Source organism: Trichosurus vulpecula, chromosome 9 (genome assembly GCF_011100635.1).
Source record: "Trichosurus vulpecula isolate mTriVul1 chromosome 9, mTriVul1.pri, whole genome shotgun sequence".
In the NCBI taxonomy this organism is placed as follows: Eukaryota; Metazoa; Chordata; class Mammalia; order Diprotodontia; family Phalangeridae; genus Trichosurus; species Trichosurus vulpecula.
The window spans coordinates 14,991,353-15,015,381 of NC_050581.1; the positions used below are offsets into that span (position 1 = coordinate 14,991,353).

Consider the following 24,029-nt stretch of genomic DNA (forward strand, 5'->3'; position numbering starts at 1 on the left):
ATTTGTAGCTGAATCACTTTTTAAACTTTCCAAGTAGCAAATGTAGGAAAATCACAGCAAGCTAGAAATGTTTTCACCCGAGCAGTTCCAGTTATATCTATGGAGATAATTCCTATCTGAAGAAGTATTTTTGTTTCTCAGGAATACAGTAAGTAACAGTCTTTTGAGTAAAATATGTTCAGACTGGCTCTCATGTTCAGCTTTTATTTCTCTGTTTCAGAAGCTTTAAATCAGTTGTTTAAAAAAGTAGGAAAGAGGGTTACTAAAGTGCACACAAGGAGCTCTGTAGTTGTATATAGAAAAGTACTTATTAACTCTACAGATCTATTTAATACCTTCATGTTAATAATACTTCATGTTATTGAATATTTTCCAATTATTTATTTTTACTAGTCCCGTGGCGATTCTCATTAACCACACATGGATTAAAACATCTTTGTATATACTTCTGACATTGAGCTGGAATTCTAACCGCCCCCCCTCCAAGAAGTCTATGGATTGGAGGGGGATACAGAATATCTTTTGTCATATAAACTGATTTTTCTTCACATTCATACGTGTATTATCATTTTGAGAAAGGTTTCCTATGCTTCACCAGATTATTTGTGGTTAACAGAATCTGCTAAAGAATTTATTGCAGCCATGGCTCAGTCTGAGACAGGTGAAAAGATCTTAATGGTTCTACTTTTAACTTGAGTAAATTTTACTTCTGTGTTCACTCCTTAAAAACTTTTTTTTTGGAAGTGAGAACTTTGATTTTGCCAGTCAAAGGTGAGTGGGACTCTGAAAAAAAAGAATCCAGTGGTGCCTTGTCCCTTCTCCTTGTACTGGGAGACTCAGAGTGTCTCTTTATTTGAGATCCATGCATATTCTGAATTTGCCTTAGTGCCAAATGGTATAAGAAATTCTGACTTTATCTTAAGCATCAAATCAGGAGTAACACATTTACTATAAATTTCAGGGAAAAGTTCCCACTTTCTTTCTTATCTCTCCTCACATCCAAACTGGCCACATTTGGACTGAAGAGGGAAAAGAGGGAAAGAGCATTATTTCTAGCAATTTTAAACCGTATAAACAAGAAGACATTTTTGTCTCTCTTTCTCTCTCCCCCACCCTCCTGCTCTTCTGAAGAGACTGGAGCCAGGGAGGGAGAAAAAGAGATAGTGAACATTACAGGGTGTCAGATTACACACTCACACAGAAACGCAGACACAGAACACAGACACAGACAAAAAACGGGATTTTTTGAATCCTATATATAAAATGCTTGGCCCTCTGATACAACAGAGGCCAGGTACCATGCTTAAATAGATTTATATTGAGCAATTGGGGGAGGGGCTGAAGGAAACTTCATTCTTTCCTCCGGATCATATTCTAAGTTGCTTTTTTCTGGTATGTTGTCCTTGGAGTCTAATCCTCTTGTGGTGTGGTGCCCCTAACTCCCCCTTTTTGTTTTTGCCAGTATGTTTTGAGAGGTTTTTGCATGCGGATCAAGGGGGTGGTTTGAGTGGACAGAGAGAACTGCTGCACCATCCTTTCACTTGCCCCCTCATCCTCCTCCACGGTGACAGGGGGCTGCTGCTCTATCCAAGGAAAGACTGCCTTAAGAATGTTTATGAAATCCCTAATTTTTCTAATGTGGATCATGCATCCTTGTTTCCTGCTAAGCTTATAAATTATTCTACAGAATGTCTCTAAGTCCTGACATTCTGTGAAGGATGCAGATAGCCCCATTGGTAAGGCCTCGGCTCTTACCTCCTCCGAAAGTCTTATGGTATCCTTGCCCTGCTTTCAGGTTGTGAACTGGGCGAGCTGAGTTAAGTGTATTCTCCGTGAGTGACTCGGCTCCGCGGCCACCGAGGAGACCTTCCCTCAGTGCGGTCAAGGGGTCTCATGGAACGTGGGGCCCTTTTCCCTGGTGCGTTTTTCCCCTGAGCCCCACGTTGGACACCAGATGTTAGGGGTCCTTGACCAGCAAGTAGCCCTATCTCAGCACGCAATGATGAGGCGGGAGCCAAAGATGGATACAACTCCGATTTATTGGCAGACATTATCCAGTTTTATAGGGTTTTGCACTACATAAGCAGAAGCAGGTGTTCAAGGGGTAAGGGGATGAGAGCATGGGAAGATCGATATCTGGTGGGAAGAATCTGGATTGTTGTAAACTATGTTTCCTACAAGCGTATGGGAAAAACTAGGGCTGTGGTAAGGTAGTTTCCATGGGAGTATGGGAACAAAGCGGGGTGCTGTCCTACAGTATCTATGGAGGCATGGGAAGGCTCAGGCATGTAGCCAGCTGATATCAGAGCTGTATGAGCTGTGTAAGGCATGGGGCAGGATGCCCTTGTAAAGTATCAAAGATGTTCCAGTAAGTAAAGTATCAAAGCATCGTTGTTGTGTTAGGCACTGGTTCAAGAGCATTAGGTAGTGGCCAGCTGTGTTCCTCCTACTGGGCTTGTGAGTCCCTGGTGAATGGACTCTGCCTGCATGAGAAAGGATGGCTATCAGAGCAGGAGGGGGGTGCTGTTAGGGGGGCTGCTAGGGACAGAAGTCTTTCCTCCGGGCACCTACTGTTCCAACTCCTACTAAGCCTGTCTGGTATTACCCAGGAAACAGGCCAAGTGCTAGGGTCCGAGCAGCCCTGGGGTCAGCACTAACTCCCTACACATATATAAATATAAATATATATATATACACACACACACACACATACATCTCTCTCTCTCTCTCTCTCTCTCTATGTGTATATATATATATATATATATATATATATATATATATATATACACATATATATGTACACACCTATATGTGTCTAATGGTACCCATCTCTAGGGTGGGAGGGGGAGACGGAAGAAAAAAAAAGAAACAAACATGATAATTTTGTTGTATATCTGAAAGTAATAGCAAGTTGTGCATAGCAGATTTGTAGTTTCACATGCAATTATCTTTTTTACTGTACTATGTTATGGAAATGCTTGTTTTATCCCATAAATTAAAAATAAATAGAAAGAACCATAAAAAAGAAAAAATAAAATGCTTGTATTAATCTTAATATTTATGGCCTGTGGAATGCAGTTGTAGCCAGAATGGACTTTGTTTTCTTTGAATGACTCAGCTTGCCTCGTTGAGCTTCCCTGGACGCTGGGGGCCTGGACTCTTCCGGGGCAGGAGGCCCAGCGACCATGCCAGGGATCGGAGAGCTTCCTGTGTGATGAGTCGTGGGGCTGGCTGAGGGGAGGTGTGTTAACGCGGTCTACGCTAGGGGGAGGGGCCAAGTCAAGAACCAATTGGCCCTGGTTGTTCAGGCGGCGCTTCATGATGTCAAAAACTCTATAAGAGGGGAGAAGACAGCTTGAAGATCCTCCTTTCCTTTTCCGGTTGGAGCCAGAGACGCCTACAGCCGAAGCTGAGCTGCCGGTAGCAGAGCTGACTAGAGGCTAGTGGGTAATCTTCTTACCGTAGAGGGGAAGCATGTATACGATTTTGCCTTATACCACCTCGCTTCTCTGTGGCCTCCTGGTTACCCTTGTAAGGCGGACTTATTGGGCCTGGAAGCTTTTGATGAAAATATCAAAATGGGGACGCTGGTTTGTGGGCTTGTTATTGTGGAGTGTAAATACATGCTTTAGTTCTCCTGCCTTCTGCCTAGAGAATTCCTTATATCCTGCGGTTCCAGACCTTTTAGGCACATATGAGATTCTCTTTTAAATCATAAATTCTGCCTTCCTAATATAGCAGTCTAACTCATAAGAACAACCAATTGGTTTCTCTTGGGAGAAGAAAGCCTCAATTCTGATATGACCCATAGATTCTCTAATTCTACAGCCCAATTTCTCCAGACCCAGGAAGGAAGGATTATGCTGAAATGGTGACCCAACACCTGTCTTGATACATACTGGCTGTTTGATCATGGAAGGTACGTAATTTCTTAGCGCCCCAGGCAAGTCTCTAAGACTACATCTGCAGAACCATCTGCAGGGTAAAAGGGAGTTTGTGGAACAGAAATTTCCTCTGCCAATAAAATTCTAAGGACCAAAAAATTATAATTGAATCATACATTAATGGTCTAAAGGAATTCTCAAGACCCTTCTCAAAGGGCTCCAAACATGGGTTTGTTTTTAAATTATTTAGTGAATCTTTATATTATTTTGGTGATATATAGGACAGACATTGCCATCATTTTAGCCATGGAAAAACTGAGGCATTTGGATGCATAAAGTCATACAGAAAGCTATGGCCTCTGAGATGGAAACAAGACAGTCTTTTTAGGCCTCTTTCTAACAGGACATTAATCTAACATGCAACACTTGGAGGTCTGCATTTGTTTGAATCATCATGTATTCTATAATTATAACTTTCAGTATTTGGGGAAACTATTATACATGTCATTTTTTTTGTTTTTAATTGCATTGTGATGTCTACATTTGCATCACAGAAACTGCCTGCCAAAGTCTGAAACTCCTTCATCCAAGGCAATCAAGTGATTCTTCCCAGTGGCCAGAGTATACGTATAGCGAGGATTCATCTAGAGAAGACAGGTCTAGATGGAGTGGCCTAGTAAGGGCCACAGGCAGTGAAGGGAGGGTTTACAAAGAACATGAGTGTGCCAGGGCAGGGAGGACAATCCCAGGGAAAGTACCTGGGAGCAGAGGGCTTGACCCCTAAATGGCAGGATATCGCAAAGACTATTTCTGAGTTCTGGATAGGGCTGGCCCTGCTGGAAGTGCTCCCTTCACAGGGATGCAGTTTTTCTTATGTGTATAAACTTTATACAATGCTCTCCTTACCTTGGACCCCACGTATAGAGCTTGGATCTCATAGTGTCGAGTAGCTGTCAGTTCCCCGTAGAAGTGAGTGGTGAGGTAGTTGGCTAAAAAGTGAGAGGCAGCCAGGCTGGGATGCTGGTCAAGGGAACGTTCTGTGACATCAAGGCGCATGGTGGGGTCAGAGATTCTCTGAAGGAGCTATAAGGAAGATGGGTAGAAGAGGAAGGTGAACCCTGGGGCCAACCACAACTATTTAGGCCAAGTCCTCCCAGGGACCCAGCTGGCCAGCTGTACCTTATAGATATAGAGAAAGCTAGCTGGGCAACGGCCTCTCGATGTGTCTATGTAACATGTTCTTAATTTCCACACAAGGCAGTGATCTGGGACTGCTGATGCACTACAGCTGCAACTCTCCCTTCCCCCCAGTCTTTGGTCTGAACTTGTGATTCCCTGCCCATGCCCATGGTGGTGGTGGTGGGGGGGAGGGGTTAAACTCCTGGTGTGGCAATTCTCTTCACTGAGGCAGATCAACAGCTCAGCTGTAACTTCTGATGATCTGAGAGTTGCCAGGGGGCACTGAGAGTGCAGGGATTTGCCCATGTTTGTTCAGCCAGAATGTATCTTAGGAAAAACTTGAACCCAGGTCTCTTTTCACTCAGCCATCTGTCCAGTGTACCTTAGCGGGGTTCATTTTTTTTCTTTCTTTTTTAAAAAATTAACTAATTTATTTTTATTTTTAGTTTACAATATTCAGTTCCTCAAGTTTTTGAGTTTAAAATTTTCTTCCCCTTCTCCTCCCCCCTCCCCTCCCAAGACAGCATGAAGTCCAATATAGGTTCTACCTATACCTTCACACTAAACATATTTTCACAGAAGTCAAGTTACAAAGAAGAACTACAACCAATGGAATGAACCACGAGAAAGAAGAAACAAAACAGAAACAAAAACAAAACAGGAGAGCAATAGTTTGCTTCAATCTGCATTCAGACTCAGTAATTCTTTACCTGGATGTAAATCACTTTTTCCATCATGAATCCTTGTTTTTGGAGGGGGGAAGGCCGGGCAATTGGGGTTAAGTGACTTGCCCAAGGTCACACAGCTAGTGTGTCAAGTGTCTGAGGCTGGATTTGAACTCAGGTCCTCCTGATTCCAGGGCCAGAGCTCTACTCACTGTGCCACCTAGCTGCCCCTCCACCATGAGTGTTTTGGAGTTGTCTTAGATCCTTGCATTGCTGAGAAGAGCCAAGTCTATCAAAGTTAGTCATCAGAGACACCATGTGTCTGTAATCGTATATAATGTTCTCCTGGTTCTGCTCCCCTTCACTCAGTATCAGATCATATAAGTCTTTCCAGGTTATTATGAAGTCTGTCTGCTCCTCATTTCTTATAGCACAATAGAATTCCATTACATTCATATACCACAACTTGTTTAGCCATTCCCCAATTGATGGGTAACCCCTTGATTTCCAATTCTTTGCCACTACAAAAAGAACTGCTATAAATATTTTTGAACATACGGGTCCTTTTCTCACTAGTATGATTTCTTTGGGATACAGCCCTAGAAGTGGCATTGCTGGGTCAAAGGGTATGCACATTTTTATAGCCCTTTGGGCAAAGTTCCAAATTGCTCTCCAGTATGGTTGAATCAGTTCACAACTCCACCAACAATTGCATTAGTGTTCCAATTTTCCCACATTCTCTCCAGCATTTATGATTTTCCTGTTTTTGTTATGTTAGCCAATCTGACAGGTGAGATGTGGTACCTAAGAGTTGTTTTCATTTGCACTTCTCTAATCAACAGTAATTTAGAGCATTTTTTTTTCATATGACTATAGATATCTTTAATTTCTTCCTCTGAAAAATGCCTGTTCACATCCTTTGACCGTTTATCAACTGGGGAACGACTTGTATTCTTAAAATTAAACTTGGTTGTCTGTATATTTTAGAAATGAGGGCTTTATCAGGAACACTGGTTGTAAAAATTCTTTCCTAATTTTCTGCTTCCCTCCTAATCTTGGTTGCGCTGGCTTTGTTTGTACAAAAACTTTTCAATCTAATGTAATCAAAATTATCCACTTTGCATTTCATAATGCTCTCTATCTCTTGTTTGGTCCTAAATTCTTCCTTTCTATATAAATCTGACAGGTAAACTATTCCTTGCTCTACCGGATGGCTTATAGTATCAGCCTTTATATCAAAATCGTGAACCCATTTTGACTTTATTTTGATATATGGTGTGAGATATTGGTCTATGCCCAGTTTCTGCCACACTATTTTCCAGTTGTCTGAGCAATTTTTGTCAAATAGTTTTTATGCCAGAAGCTGGAGTCTTTGGGTTTATCAAACAGTAGATTACTATAGTCATTGACTACTGTGTCTTGTGTACCTAACCTATTCCACTGATCCACCACTCCATTTCTTAGCCAGTACCAAGTAGTTCTAATGACAAATGCTTTATAATACAGTTTAAGATCTGGTATAGCTAGGCCACCTTCCCTAGCATTCTTTTCGTTAATTCCCTGATATTCTGGACATTCTGTTCCTCCAGATGAATTTGGTTATTATTTTTTCCTAGCTCTATAAAATAATTTTTGGTAGTTTGATTGGTATGGAACTAAACAAGTAAATTAATTTAGGTAAAACTGTCATTTTTATTGTATTAGCTTGGCCCAACCACGAGAAACTGATGTTTTTCCAATCATTTAGATCTGACTTTCTTTGTGTGAAAAGTGTTTTGTGATTGCGTTCATATAGCTCCCGGGTTCTCCCAAATATTTATAGTGTCTACAGTGATTTTAAGTGGAATTTTTCTTTCTGTCTCTTGCTGTTGGGTTCTTAGTGGAGTTTAAAGTGAAACGATGTCAGATTTGGCTTACTCTTTTTCAACCAAATGCGGATGATTTACCTGGAGGGCCTTTTCATGATCTCCACTCTCTAGAAGGTAGAGAGGATGTTTTTGGTTCAAGCTGATTAAATGTTCTCCGGGAATAGGATAGAGGCAGCCCCACTCCTCACACAGCTCATATTCCTGGTGTGGAAAGAGGAAATGAAACACATGTGCTTTTAATCCAATAAAGCTTTATCACACACCTAACTCTTGCCTGGATTTTCTACCATACACTTGGCCTGGGTCTAGGGCAGCTCTAAGAAGATTTAGTGAGTAGTAAAGGGGCAGTTACTATAGGACTAAAGCTGGAGAAATCAGGATTGGAGTTGTATGAGGCTAGCATGGTGGTGCCTGTCTGTTGTCCCCATAGCTGGTGGATTGCTTGAGCTCAGTTTTGAGCTGCAGTCAGGATAAAGGCAATTGGGTGCCTGCACTAAATCTGGCATCAATAGGATGAGCCACAGGGAGCAAGAGGCCACCAGGCTGCTGAAGGACAGGCAATCCAGCTCAGGTTGGGAAAAAAAAGCAGGTTAAAGCTTTTGTACTACACAGCACAGTGGCCACTGCACTTCCATCCTGAGCAAGACAGGGAGACCCCATATCCAAAAACAAAAAAACCCAATGACATAAAAAATTTCATTAAAAAACAAAATATAAGGAATTAGATGCATATCATCAAAATGCTTTCCCATTTATTTAAAATCTCACTTTATCCTTGCAAGTCTTATAGGACAGGAGGTACTATCAGTATCTCACAGAAGCAGAAACAGAGGTGAACAAAGGCTGAGACTTGGTCATAGCCTTATAGCCAGTAATAAAGCCAGGTTTAGAACTCAAACTTCCTGGTGCCTTTCCCAATACTCTCTCTAATCATGAGAACAGTGGCACTCAGTGCAAAGTTCGTCTCCAGCTAGTACACTAGCTGGCTTCCCAGAAAGATGAGAGAAAAGAAGGGGCTCTTTATTTGTTCTAAGTATTGTAACATCCTTATTCTTAGTGCTAGAACACCTAGTGAGCAGCTAGGTGGAGCAGTAGGATAGAGGGTCAGGCCTGAAGTCTGAAAGATTCACTCATCTAACTGAGCTCGAATCTGGTCTCACATACTTTGTAGCTGTGGGACCCTGGCCAAGTCACTTAGCCCTGTTTGCCTCAGTTCCTCATCTGTAAAACCAGATGGAAAAGGTGATGGCAAATCATAATAGTATCTTTGCTAAGAAAACCCCAAAGGAGATCTTGAATGGTCAGACCTACTAAAACAAATGAATAACAAAGAACACCTACAAGAACTTGAGAGTAGCCTCAGACTATTGCCTGGATGGGAAGTCACCAGGTTACAGGCCATAAGAGGCCAGGCCAAGGGCAAATGTGGGGAAAATGCCAGATTAGGAATTGTGAGATAACCTCTGACCCTGCCTTGCTGTGTGAGCTCATTTAGACTCAATGACCCTTGGTTTCCTCATCTGCAAAATCGGGATCACAGCCCCTCCTCACAGGGCTGCACTGAGGACCAAAGGAGACCATGCAACTTACAAACCCTAAAATTCACAGTCTAGCTACTCTCCTTAGCCATGATATCTTCTAAAGACCTGGATAAGATCAAGGCCGGGGAAGGAAGGCCCTTCAGTCAGACTCACTCTCCCTTTATTTACCATGAGAGAAGTTCACTGGTTCTCATCTCACCTCTCCTCCAAGGCAAACTGACAAAGCTCAAATAAAGGAGCAAAATGAATGGGTCCCTGGGTCCTGGGTCCTGACTATTACTAGGTTTTTTTTTGGTAGTTGGTAAATGGATTGAAGCTAATGATCAAGGAGATCTTTTGCTTCACCTGAGAGCTCCCCAGCCCAAGGAAGATGGACACCCACACTACCCAAACATACTGAAGAGGGACAGCTTTCTGAGACTGGGAAGAGGGAGGGGATAGTTTGGGAAGACTGAACCTTTGCCTCTAGAATCAGGTCCATGACCACTGGTGGGTTGTCAGCACAACACCTCTTCAACGTCTGCCAGTCAGACCACATTGGAGTGGACTGCAAATCCAGAATCTAAGGGAAGATAAGGAAAAACACTAAAAAACACATGGCAGGTTTTTGATCCGTAAGTAAATCCCTTGACTCTTCTGGAAATGAGCTATTGAGAGATCCAGAAACATTTGCCAGCAAAAAGGAGGAGGAATCAGATAGCAAACAGATTGAAAAGATAAAAGCTTTGAAAGATCTGAGAGGACAGTAGATTCAGATCTTCTTCTCACCTTCCCTATTTTGGAAGAGGAAAAAGAAAGCAGAAGCTTGGGCACAGGGAGAATGGAGGAGAAAAAGAGGGTGTAATTCACTGGTTGTGAGAACTCCTACAGGCCATGGCTCCATCTGAGAATTAAGTCATATTGGGGAATGATTCTAAATTGCTTTCCAGAATGGATGAACCAACTTACAACTCTACCCATAATGCACAGGGTGCCCATATTCTTGGCCATCCCTTCAACAAATGTTATTTTTCTTTTTTGTCAATTTTACCAATCTGAAAGGTATGAGGTGGAACTTCAGAGTTGTTTTAATTTGCATTTTTATTATTAATTGGGAGCATTTTTTCACAAGGATTTTGATAGCTTGAATTTATTCCTTTGAGAATTGCCTGCTCATATTCTTTTACCATTTCTCTACTGGGGAATGACTCTTAAATATTTGAATCAGTTTCTTATATATACTGGATATTAGATCTTGGCCAGAAAAATTTGTTGCAAAGCAGTTTTCTTTATATCCTTCATACTAGTCAGTCTCAATGACATTAAATTTAAATGCCTGTTGAATAAATGGCATTCCATCCTGTTAATTTAATACAAATTATTTAATCAGCTTCCTATTTTAGGACAGTTAGGTTACTTCAGGTTTATTACAACTGCATTTCAAACTTCTATGATAATCCTGGAATGGGTAATTTTTTTCTTATTTTTAAATTTCAATACCTCCAGAGTATATTTCCAGAAATGAACTTGCTTGGTCAAAGGGGATGATTTATTATTGCTGTAGCTTTTACTGTATACTGCTCAATTATGGCCTTTTCCTCCACAGCCCTGCCAATACTAAGCTCCACCGCCTTTCATTATTTTCACAAGTCTGATGGGTATGAAGTGGTACTTCAAAGTTATTTTAATACGCATCTCTTTGATTATTAGGGAAGTTGAAGGTTTTTGAAGTGATTATTAACAATTTTTTTTTCTTCTGAAAATGATCTTATTCTTATCCCTTGGTCATTTACCTGCTGTGGAATTAAAGTTACCATAGCACATTATGAACAGCTCCCTAGATATTTAAAATGTCAAGTTTCTTTATCCATCCCATTTGCTATAACTATTTCCCCTAATGTATTATCTTTCACTATTTTAATGTAGTCAAGCATATAGATTTGTCCCTAATGATCCCCTTCTATTTGTGGCACAGAAAAATATTTACCCTCTTTTTACAAAAGAGACAACTATTCCAGTTTTTCAAACTTTTTATATGGGCAATTTGTAATTTTTACTATATTAATTTGGCCTATTTTATTAATACCAAATGTCTCTCCAATTATTTAGGTCCTCCTCTACTTTGGTCACTCTAGTTTTATAGCCCTTATACAGGGATCTTAAGTATTCTAGGTAGGTCAGTTCCTACATATTTGATGGGCTTCCTTTCATTATAAATGAGATTTCTGCTTTATCCCTTCTTGATCTTTATAACTAGTGAATAAGAATGCAGATGATATTGGCAGACTGATTTTATGTCCTGCAAATCTGCTAAACTTACGTATTGTTTCCATTAATATTTTTGATGAGATAATTCCTTATATTGTTATGACATTTTCATTAATTTGTGTGTCAAGATCTTTTCAGGAGGGAGTAAAGCGGGAAAGGACTATGATAGTTGAAGGAAGAGGATTCATGTAGGAAGATAGAGGCTTGTATAGCTGCCTGGGTCTGTGAGAAATAATTAAGTTACTCAGACAGCATATTCTTAATTGAAAGGAACAGGTTAGGGCTTCCATTTAGAATTCTAAAGCCAAGCTGACTAACATTGATTTTATTCATTATGTGACAATCATTATCCACAGATTCATAACCAGATTTCATATTCATATTTTTCTTCAACAGTCAAGAATTTATGTACTTTATCTAAAACACAGATGCCAACCATCTTAAGTACAAGATCCACCCTGAAAATAATACCTAGAAAAATCACAACAAAATGAAAGGGAGAAAAGCAAAAATGGAACAAAGAAAACGAGAAGAAGGTTCTGTAATACAAGGAAAATTAGGAACCCCTGAGTAACCCCTAGCTACTGACAAGCCCCCCCAGAAACAATGGACTCAGATATCTTTGGCATTTAGCAAACCCTCTGGGACTCCATGACTCCACCAAGGAATCTCAATAGATAGGACCATCCCACTGAGAGATAACTTGACCGACCCTTCCTGGGAGATATCCCTGGGACTCTGTGACTCCACCAAGGAATGTAAATGAGATTATCTCCTAGTACGATAACCTGACTGAATCTTTTGATCAGCCAGGACCTTTGTTCCTGTTTTTCCCCCCCACTCTGTACCCCCATATCCTATATAAGCCAAGCCATAACCCCAACACATTTGCCATTGATTTGTGGTGCCGTACCCCAATGGCCGCCGGCTAATAAATTCTCCACTTAAAACTTATACTCTGTGGTGTGTCTCGCTCGCTTCTGGTACAACAGTTCCATACTAATCTGAAAATCAAAAAGGAAACTTTTAGCAGAAGTTAGGAGGTTTAGAAAAGGAACCACAGCAAGCAGTTTAAAAGAAAGCAAGACTTTTTTGTCTGGTTTTGAAGCACCTTGAGAAGGAAAGTCAGAGGTTAATGCTGTAGGTTCCATGTGGGTTTTAGGGTAAGTTTAATCAGCTCCCAGAGGACTCATCACATCTTTGAAGTTGTTTTAAAAAACAGAGTTACCGTGGTTTTAAGGGGCAAAACTATTTACTTTAATCTTGGAAAAACCAAGTCAAAAGTTATGCTCAGCCTGTGCAGTGAAAATGAAGGAAAAGGACCGCGCAGGGTGACTGGATAATGAAATCCCCTGGTGCAAGAAAACTCCTGATCCAGTTGAGTGAGTGTTGGTAAAGCAAGCAAATGAGAGGTGAAAGTTCACCTGGTTCAAGAAATTCAATGTTTAAGACAGAAAGATCCCTAAGTGGGAACAATAAACTTTTCCTCTTCAGAAACTGTTAAACATTTTATTTCAAACTCCTTCCATAAGTCTAAAAATAAACTATAATCCCTGCTCATGCAGGCACTCTGCTTCTCGTGTGTCTCCCTTTTCTGGCTTGATTTTGGTCTTTATGTTGTGCATTAGTACTTTCCCCAGAAAGATGGCAAAGAGTAACAGGTCAATTTAAGTTGACCATCTTGGTTGCTTTTTGGCATCTCTGCTGAAAAGATTTGGTCTCTGGTGACAATAAAAACAGAATAAAAAGCAATCTGGAATGAAGAAAGGAATGGTCTGATGAGCAGACTTGGTACATAAATGTAGGCTTGCAAAAAACTTTTAATGTACACCGTAATTTAAGTAAAAGCTAACAAATATTAATCAATATTGCCTCAGAGTAATGCTAAGAAATGTTTTGACTGATTTAGTATGTAAACTTTCTAAAGGGAAGGAAAAAAAGTTCTAATTAAATTTTTAAAAACCCTATTTGTACCCTTAATAGGATTAATATTCTTTTAATTATGCATGCCTGCGTGTGCCTGTACATGTGCATGTGTGTGAAAGAAGTTGCATCCTAACCCATATGTATTACAACGAGGTTTTAAAAATATTTCTGAACTTCAATTATTTACATATTTGCCCACTACCATGACATAATCAACAACTGATTGTAGTTTAACTTTATTATTAATATTCTGACCTTTGTTCTCTCTTCTCCTTCATACCCACAGTGGTGTCCACACTCACACAGCCTGTAAGAAACTCTATTCAAAGAAGCACTGTTACATAAATTTTGGTAAATCTCAGATGAAAAGAAATCACCAACATAGAAAACATAGAATCCACCAAGAGGACTCCACTACTAACAGTTCATTCTCAATCTCCACCTCAGAGGCTCATTTCAATTGTAAAGAAGATCCTTACCAGGTTCCATTCTAGCCATTTTTCTAGTGTCAGAAGCCAAATCCAGGCCAATCTTTGGGGACTGTTATACTGCCCACACCTGAAAAGGCAAGAAGAAATAGAGCTGTTCAGGGTTTCACAAACAGTTTATTTTGACTTCTCTGTGACTCCATTTCTGTCGAACCTGAAAAGACAAGATGATTTCAACAAGCAACAAGCAGCCAAAAGTCTAGAAATTTTTACTTAGGAACAGCATGGTGATAAGATTTAAGGTGATAAGCTTATCCTGGTGGTATGATGAAGTCCAAAATGAGAACAGCCTTGAGGGAAATTCAGATAATGTCTGAACATCTAAAGATTAGGACTCAAAGTACTGCATGAGCAGTAAATTGCTAGAACCTCAGCCCCCCATACATGCAACACCCAAGATTTATCTTTTTTTCCTTTCTGCAGCATGACCTTGGGATCTAAATTTCTTGGAACTGGTCTTGGGAGTCATAAGACTTCATTTTAAGTGCTAGCACTGACATATTAGCCAAATGTTTCACAATTTAGCGAATCTAAGTTTCCTCATTTTAAATATGGAAAGAACCTACTTTACATGGTTAAGTAAATTCAACAAATGTTTATCATGTACAGGATACTGTACAAGGCAGGAGAGTGGATAAAACATTTAGATAAGACATCATCCCTGCCTTCATAGTGTAGGTCCTATAGAGTCTAGGGATAAGATATACATACATGTGAAGAGGTAAAAGGTTGAGGGGTGCTGGGCAACCCGAAATATTAACGCACCGGGTCCTGCCGAAAGAATTCGACTCAAGCCTTCTCAGCCAAGGGAAAAGACAAAGTTTATTAGGGATTCACCATAATGGGCTGTCTTAAGAAATCCCCCCACCTTGTGACGCCTGTTTCCACAAGCAGGCCAGATTCAACCTACTGAATTAGATTGAATCTGAGCACCTTCATTGAAGCAAGACGGAGATTATATACACAAAGATTGTAGGAGGGATTGAGGGGTGGTCTGGGGTGACTAGAGGAGGGGTTTAGGAAGGGTCTTGAGGGGAAGTCCAAGGAGGGCAAGGTGAGGTAATGGGATTAAGGGTGGGAAGTAGCTGCACAACAAAGGGCAACAAAGGGCCAGGCTAGGTAGAGATTTGGGCCTAATGATAATGTGAGGCTTGTGGCCTTAGGGGAAGGCCAGATCTAATTGGAAGATTCAAGGACGGTTCAAGGGGGCTCCCAGAGACTGTATTCCAGATTCAAGGGGGTTCCCAGAGACTGGGCCCTCATCACATGTAACACAAAATACTACATGGTTAAGTGCATCAAAGTGGTTCAAAGTGCTATGTGACAGGAAGAGGGATGGGCATCAGCAAATACTTCATGGAGGTAGAAGAATATGAGTTAGGCTTTTAAAGAATGGGAAGAAATTCAAAAGATGAGGAAGGCTAGGGAGGACATTCCAGGAACACAGGAAAGCAAGAACAACGTGACAGTAGGAGGGAAATGGGTATATTCTGGAGAGGGAAAGTTTGCCTGAGGCCTAGAGTACACAAAAGGTCATAATATGAGACAATGCTGGAATACACCTCAGCACCCGATGAGGGCACAGTCTCTGGGAGCCCCCTGGAGCTGTCCCTGAGTCTTCCCCTAGGGCCACAAGCCTCACGTTGTCTTTGGGCCCAGATCTCTCCCTCTATTGTTACTTTAGATATGCATGCCTAGAGTTGCTTCCCAACCTTGATATCTCACTATCTTGGATCCTGGACTCTGGCTCCACCTTATCTTCCTTAGACTTCCCCTCAAGACCCTCCCTAAACCCCTCCTCTAGTCACCCCAGACCACCCCTCAATCCCTCCTACAATCTTTGTGTATATAATCTCCATCTTGCCTCCATGAAGGTGCTCAGATTCAATCTAATTCAGTAGGTTGAATCTGGCCCGCTTGTGGAAACAGGCGTCACAAGGAGGGAAGGGAAGGGGGGATTTCTTAAGACCGCCCATTATGGTGAATCCCTAATAAACTTTCTCTTTTCCCTTGGCTGAGAAGGCTTGGGTCGAATTCTTTTGGCAGGACCCGGCGTGTAGGTATTTTGGGGCCGCGGTGGTCACCTCTAGAAACATATGGTTCCCCTACAATCATCATTTACAAAAACCTCTTCACACCCACCTTATTCTGGTAGGCCTTGAATGCCAACCAAGGCGGTAAGAACTCTAGTTGATGGGCAGTAAGAAGCTGTTAAAGATTTCTGAGCAGAGAAGTGACCTAACCAGACCTAGGTTTGGTAATGAAGGATGGGTTGGAAAGAGGAGTGGGAAGTTAAGTTAATGTGATAGTCCAGGGGAGGTGATGATGAGGTCCTATACTAGAAGGCATACATGCAAAAGATAATCTGAGGTAAAACTACTGGGACTTGGTAAATGATTTGAAATGAGAAATGATGGAGAAGTAACAGTCAAAGATAAGAAGGTTTTGCTGGGTGGCTGGTGCTACCACTGCGTTGAGGTGGTCACTCACGCAGCACCAATAAAATGATTGCAGTAAGACAGTAAGACGGAGGATTCTCAACCCTTACAATCTGTCCTCCTGCTAAGCCCTAGGAACTTGTGGGCTTTGCTATCTACCACAGAACTACATTTATTCCTATAAATGTAATCTTCCCCAATGAGAAATGTGAAATCTGTGAGCAGAGGACAACCTTGATTTTGTATCCGCACCCCCAGTGCTTAGCACAGCTCTTAGCATATAGTAACCACTTATAGATATTTTTTTAATTTTCATTCTTTCATTTACCCTATGATTGAAAAAAACAACAACTTGGTGAATTTCGCAATTAGGAAGTCAGAGGTGACCTTGGAACAGCAGTTTCAGAAGTGTTTTGGAGGTAAAAGTTCAAATGATCAAGGCTGAGGATAGAACATGTGGTGACAAAGTGAAGGCAACTGGCATCAACAACTCTTTTCAAGAATTTTAGCAGCAAAGGAGAGGAGAGTGATATAACAAATGGGGCAGAGTGGTCAAAAGAACAATTCTTTAGAATCGAAGAGACTAAAGTATGTTTGTTGGCAGACAGGAAGGAACTAGTAGCGAGAAAACTGAAGATACATCAAACAGAGGGAATGACAGCAGAAGTGAGGTCCTAGAAAAGGTGGGAGCAGGAGGCAATGGGATGGAGTAGGAGGATTAACAAAATCTCCTCTTCTAAGGTCAGAAGAAAGAAAGAGATGGTAGGTGACGATGCTGAGAAGTTCTGAGGAATGAAGCAGGGCTGAGTGACAACAAGATGGCCTGCATCTTCTTGGCGAAGGCTAAACCTTTCTCTCTTTTGCTGATGAAAGCGTTCAGCTGCACCCCACAAGTTATAATATGTTGTCTCCTTATTGTCATTAGGTCAAATCCATCTGCTGTGAGTAGTGTATGACTATGTCTGAGTAGAATGAGCTTGGAAGTCAATAACAGAATAGAGGGAATTGAGAGTGGTGGAATTGAGAGTCTTCATGGATGATGACAAAGGATGGCACATAAAAGAGGAGGAACCATCAACTTTAGCAAAATAACTGAAGAAGTTAGCAATGACCTTGTTGTTGTTCAGTTATATCCAACTCTTTGTGACTCTGTTTAGGATTTTCTTGGCAAAGACACAAAGATACCAGGGTGGTTTGCCATTTCCTTTTCCAGCTCATTTTGCAGATGAGGAAACTGAGGTAAATGGGGTTAAGTGACTTTCCCAGGGTCACACAGCTACTAAGTATCTGAAACCAGATTTGAATGCAGGAAGATGTCTCCCTGACTCTAGGCCTCACACTTCCCAAGGTGCCACCTAGGAAACACCTAGAGATCAGTATAGACGGACTGCATAGGCTTCTAAAGGGAAAAAGGGAGGGAACGTACTTAGAGAAAATACCCTGAGGCAACGAGGAACAAAGAATGTGGCCTCCAAGGGATATGGTTTCAAAGAATACAGTAATTTTAGGGACAGTCCAGGCTGAATTTAAGGGAGGAGGAAAAGTGTTAATTTTAAAATTTTGAGGAAGTAGGGGAGTTTGCTGAGAATGGTGAGGTCTAAGCTGTGTTTGAATGGGAGGTCAAGAAATTAAAAAGAGCAAGTTAAAGTTAGGATGGATAGATAAGGGAAGAATTTAGGATAAAGAAGACTTGAATCTGTAGGTACTTAGTAAGGAACCATTAGAGGTGGTTTGCTATAGAAATCTCCAGAAGAAATTAAATTTGCTAAGTAGAACTGTGCTAAATAAAGTGCTTGGAGTACCTCTTAAATTCAAGCTATTATTGTTACTCAATCAGTACAGGAGTACTGAACTAAAGGCCCTTTAATCTCCCCTTTCATCTGCAAATCCAAATTTCTTAAGGAGAGGAACTGTCTTTGTTTTCCTAGCACCTAGCCCAGTGTTTCCAAAAGTTGAACTTGTTGAAAGTAATTAATTTTTGCTTCCTTAAATCACGCATTTATTTTGAGATATATTATTTCTTCAGCTCATTTTCTTCCTTTTCTTTGCATAAAAAGAAAAAGATATGGGAGTATGACTTTTTTTTTTGGGTAGCTGGCAACCCAAATCCAACAGCCACAGCTTAAAACAAAAACTGTAAGAAAAGTACTTATCTAAAACCCAAGGAAGAAAGGAATCTATTAAGTTTTGCTTCTCTGTTAAGCTGAGGTACAAAAGGTGGAATATAAAAAACAAAAGACTGAATAATATATCCAGCGTCTTTAGCAACAGCTGGAATTCTCTTTCATTATTTTGCTTAAGCTGCAACAAAATCTTCACCCCCATATGGATACAGGATTTATATTTTTGAAGGAATGAAAGAAAATACAGTCTAGCATGTTGTTATCTATCCCCTCTCAAAGAGACTAATTGTAAAGAAGACAAAGATTGTCTCAGGGGTACTTCCCTGGACAGGCTCTGTACCAAGTTTTACACGATGTCATAAGCTATTGCTTATAAATTAGTAAATACCTGATAAAAAGAGTCTTGGAAAGGATTTGGACTTATGATTTTTCAGTGATATAAGGCAGGCAACAGATCTCAAACTTTTTTGTGTTGGTACTTCTTTATACTCTTAAAAATTATTGAGGACTCCCTAAAAAGTTTTTGTTCATGGAGTTTACATCTACATGTTGAGGTTTAGGGGTGCTTGGGACCCCAAAATACCTACATGTTGGGTCCTGTCCGAATGAATTCAACCCAAGCCTTCTTTCTGCCAAAGTAAAACTAAGTTTATTAAAGATTCGCCCTATGTGGACTCTTAAGGAGCCTGAGCACAGGTATCAGTAATGCCAGCTGGGCACACCGAATCTGGGGTAGATTGAATCTGAGCACCTTCATGGAAGCAAGACGGAAAGACTATGGGAGGGATCCAGGATGGCCAAGAAGTCTGGGGTGATGGAAGGAGGGGTCTAAAGAGGATGTTGATCAGAGTGGGGAGAATAGAGGTCAGACTCCAGGAACCAAGAGAATGGGATTAAGAGTGGGAAGTGACTGAAGGCTACCTGGAGATAACAGACAATGGAAGGCTAGGCTAGTTTATTAAGGGTAATTTATTTGGATTTAGATATTTGAATTTCTATTCAAACAAGGGTGGGAAGAGGCAATCAGGAGGTAACTGACAAAGGAGGGTCAGGCTAGGTTAAGGGTCAAAAAGAGTTGGGCTTAGTGATAATGCAAGGCTTATGGCCTCAGGCTAAGCCAGATCAAGTGGGAAGATTGAAGGACAGTTCCAAGGGGTTTCCACAGCCCATACCCCATCATATAATGTCTCAGTAATACAATGAAAATAGTTTTAACTTTGTGGACCCCCCCCAGTTGACAAGGACTATCCATTTTACTTTGGAAATATCTCTTGTATACGCCCTCTGATAGTATCTTGCTACAGGTGCCTCACTCTTTCACTTCTGTCATAGTCCTCTGGTTGGTCTCTTTGACACGAGTCTCTCCCAACTCTAGTCTGTCTTCTACTACACTGTCACAGTGGTCTTTGTAAAACACAGGTATGACCATATTACCCCTGCAGGATCAAATATAAAATCCTTTTTTGCATCCAAAGCCCTTCATAAGTTGGTCTCCACTTATGTTTACAGTCTTCGCACACCTTACACACTTCTCCTTCCGTCTACATGCTCTGTGATCCAGTGACACTGGCCTGCTTGCTGTCCTTATACACGACTTTCCACCTCCTGACTGGGCATTTTTACTGGCTGTCTCCCATGCCTGGTTTCTCTGACTTCCCTTTAAGTCTCAGCTAAAAATCTCACCTTCTACAGGAAGCCTTTTCCTATCTCCCTCAATTCTCCTACCTTCCTTCTGTTGATTATTTCAAATTTATCCTGAATATAGTATAGCTTTTTTGCACATAAGTGTTTGTGTGCTATCACCACCATTATATTATAAGCTCTTTAAGGACAAGATTATCTTTAACCTCAAGATGTATCCCTAGCACTCAGCACACAGTGCCTGGAACATAAATATTTACTGATTGATCTAAAAAGGTCTAGAAGACTCCAAGTGGTCCCTGGATCATACTTTGAGAACCATTAACAGGAATTCCCTCTACCAATGCAGGTGAGCACCTTCTCTGAAACTTAAGAATGTAAGAGACTTTGCTTAGACCACTGAGAAATTAAGTCATGTCAAATTAATAAGCATTTATTAGATTCCTACCATATGCCAGGCATTGCGCTAAGTACTATAGATACAAAGAACGGCAAAAGCTGTTTCTGTCTTCAAGGGGCTTACAATGTAATGGAGAAAGCAACATTCAACTAACTAAATAGAAACAGGATCTGTGCGAGATAAATTGGAGACAATCTAAGGAGTAAGGCACTAGTGCTAGTACGAAGGAAGATCAGGAAAAGCTTCTTGTACAAGGTAGGATTCGAGGTGAGAACCTGAAAGATGCCAGGAGGTAAAAATGAGGAAGGAAAGAATTCCAGGCATGGGGTACATTTAGGGAAATGCAGAGAGTCAGGAGACGGGGTTTCTCATGTAAAGAAGAGGAAGGAGGCTAGTTACACAGATCAAAAAGTACTTGGAGGGGAAAAAAGGTGTAGGAAAAGTGGAAAGCCAGGAAAAGGCTCTTTAAAAGTCCAACCAGATTTTGTATTTGATCCTGGAGATGACAGGGAGCCACTAGAATTTTCGGTATAGGGGTTTGATATGGTCAGACCTGCACTTTAGGAAGATCACTTTAACAGCTGAGTCAAAGGAAAGACTGGAGTGAAGGCCTATGCTATGGTGGAGCCAGTGTCAGAGGAGAAAAAGAGTTGTACATGACAGATGTTATGAGGGTAGAAATGACAGCACCTGATCAGTGACTGGATATGGTGGGAGGGAGCTGGTAAGAGTGAGAAGTTGAAGATGACACCAAGGTTTTTGAGCCTTTGAGACTTGGGATTGTAAGAAATGGGAGAAGGAGTTTTGTTTCCACAGAACTAAAGGTGTGCTTCCCCGCCCTCCCCCACCCCAGCTTTAGCAGAGACCAGGCCTCAAGGTCGGTCAGGTGAGAGGTCAGAGGCTTGTACGCATGTGCATACTTTTTGAGAAGGCAGTTTGGGCAATTAGAGAGGCCAAATCCACTTGAACCAGTTCAAGCTTATCTAGGGTCTGGTCTAGGTCAAGAATCCAGGCCTACTGATTTGCATAATTTGCATATGTTAAAGAGGGAAAGTAGGGGAAGTAAAAGAATATAGTTTAATCCCAAACTAAGACAAGGAAAATCTAATTAACTTCACTTTTGCTTCTGTATTCATATTATCCTATTTATATAAACTGTATAACCTAGGAAAACTATGTAAAAACAAACACTGTAACCATGACTCTAGCAGGAGTGGAGGGAATGGTTACCCCTGCTCCTGCAACTGTATCAGCATGAGTGTTCCCGCAAGCACTATACCCGCTCCTGGGGAGCGTAATAAAATGACTTCCTCTGCCCACTCTGGTCCTGAGTTCTTTGGGTGTGAATGGAGAAATCACATGGATTTTCGTAAGGTCAAGTGAAGGGAAACAATAGGCAGTGGAAGCTTGCTGGACTTACTCCTGGATCTTGTCTTGGGGTGTCCTGTGATCCCCACTGCAGTGTTAAGAGGGCTACCACTCTGGATTCCCTTAGGGAACCTTGTGGTCTGCACAGCCTTCTTAAGGCGACATCACTTGGGACTTCCGGCCCTGTCTCGGGAGCCTTGTGATCTTACTGCCATCCTAAGGGGCCATCACTTGGGTCTTCCTTAGGGTCTGACCCCTAGGAGGCCCTGTGATCCCCACAGATTAAGGGATGGCTACCACTTGGTCTTCTTCTGGGAGTCCTGTGGTCTGTACAGCCTTCCCTAGGGATTATCACAGGGTTCTTCCTCAGGACTTTGGCCCTGCCTAGGAAGTCCAGTGATCCCCAAAACCACGTTTCTCACAGGATGATGGTGCTTGCCTTGACAACAATAATACAGTTAAGAAGAGGGGAGAGTTTTCTGAGAAAGATATTAAGTCCAGTTTTGGATATTTAATTTAAAATGTCTATGTAACATATAGTTTGAGATGTCCAAGTTAAGTGACTTCCCCGGGGACACATAGCCAAGTGTGTATCAGAGGCAGAACTAGAACTCAGGTGTTTCTGGGTTCCAAGTTAGCTCTCTATTCACTATTAAAGGAAATTTCTCCTCTAGTTACTGAATGTGGGAAAATATCTAAACAAAACCTGAAATTTCACTCTACTAAATTATCTTAAACTTAAGTGGCATCTATATGCAAAGATTGATACACTAATTAAGTTGTGAATGGGCAGTGCTGGTGATGGAACACTTAGAGTAGTTACCTCATCAGGCTGGGACAAGCCACCAGAGCCTGCAGGATCTCTTCCACCTTCTTGGGGATATCCCCATGTCCTCTGTGTAGCTGAGGGACACTGGCCTGTGCCAGTTCCCATTCTCCACGTTTCAGGCACTCACAAAAAAATCCAAATTGCTGCGACACCGAGGCAGCTTCCTCTTTTCCAAATGGATGCATTTTCCCAGCACAGAGTACAGGGGATAGAGGAAAGTGAGCTATACTGCACAAACTGCTCTCCATCTTTCCATTCTTGGAGCACTCCTAGAAATGGAAAATCAAATAGGGAGAGTCAGAAAAGCAACAGAAGGAGTTGGACTTAGAATAATGAGCAGTTGCGAGTTCCATCAAAGAAAGGTAGCATTTGAAAACAAGGTTCTCCAATATAACTTCCCAATTTGTACATGGCATCGTGCTACCTGCCAGGGAAGCAATACATAAAGAATCTACCGAAGGATATCCAAATATACACAAATTAAGTAAACACACTGTAATTGAGGGGAGTCAGGTGAGCTAAAGATTAGAGTGGTGGGACTGCGGGAAGGCTGCGCAGAGAAGGCAGCATCGGAGACTGGCGCTGCAGGAAGAGGAACATTCTAAAAAGGCACGTGGACAGCCTGTACAAAGGCACGGAGACAGGAGACTAACTCCATGGCAGGGACCATCCATTATCATTGCCCAAGGCGGATTCACAAACTCCTCTCTCCACCCCGGCCGAAAATGACTGCTCCTTCCAGGCTCCAAATCTCCCAAGGAAAAATCACTCCCCTCCCACTCCCCTGGGGGGAAACGGCTGAGACAGGCAGCCCCTGTGATCTGGACTGTTCGGTCAAGACAGCGAATGTGGAGCCTGGGTCTGTGACAGGGCCGGAGGGATCCTGTCTGAGCCGGGAGCGGGAGTTCGGGGACCGCCCCTTTTCGGGGGGTCGAGGAGGGTGCCACCGACTCCCGTGGGGCGCACGGCACTCACGTACTCCCGGCACAGAGAACGGTGCCCACGCCAGAGCCGCCATGTTTAGAGTTGTCAGGTGACAGGTCTCTCCCGTAAGGCAGAGGAGTCAGCGGCTCTCGCCCCCGTTTGGTGGAATGACGGAAATATGCAAATGAGACTCCATACTTTTTGGGGGCATTGGAAGCCACAGAATGGAACCTGGAAAACTCAACAGGAAGTTGGGGATCGTACTATTCCATAGACTTCCGGCCCAGCGCCAGGCTGAGCTTCTTACCCGTGACAGGACATCACATACTAGGGAGTAAAGTAGAGATGTGCTGGCAAATGTTTAACCACATGTCTCTTCCTCCCAAAACACAGACACAGACACACACGCACTCTAGTGTTCAATCTGCATTATTAACACTTTCTAAAGTCAACAAAACGATAAATCAAACCGTGTTTGGCCGTGTTTGCTGATTTTTGAGGTGTAAAA

At 41.8% G+C, this 24,029-nt stretch overlaps 1 protein-coding gene across 1 annotated transcript; it reads right to left on the reverse strand.

The window, feature by feature from the left end:
• Nucleotides 1-3,293: 3,293 nt before the first annotated feature.
• On the reverse strand, nucleotides 3,294-23,598 carry LOC118830607 (zinc finger FYVE domain-containing protein 26-like). Its single transcript, XM_036737494.1, has 7 exons — nucleotides 23,577-23,598; nucleotides 22,592-22,866; nucleotides 13,790-13,868; nucleotides 9,595-9,699; nucleotides 7,675-7,797; nucleotides 4,791-4,967; nucleotides 3,294-3,333 (listed from the first exon to the last, which is right to left on the reverse strand). The coding sequence occupies exons 2-7, from the start codon at nucleotides 22,843-22,845 to the stop codon at nucleotides 3,325-3,327; spliced, it is 747 nt and encodes a 248-aa protein (XP_036593389.1). The 5' UTR covers nucleotides 22,846-22,866; nucleotides 23,577-23,598; the 3' UTR covers nucleotides 3,294-3,324.
• Nucleotides 23,599-24,029: the final 431 nt, after the last annotated feature.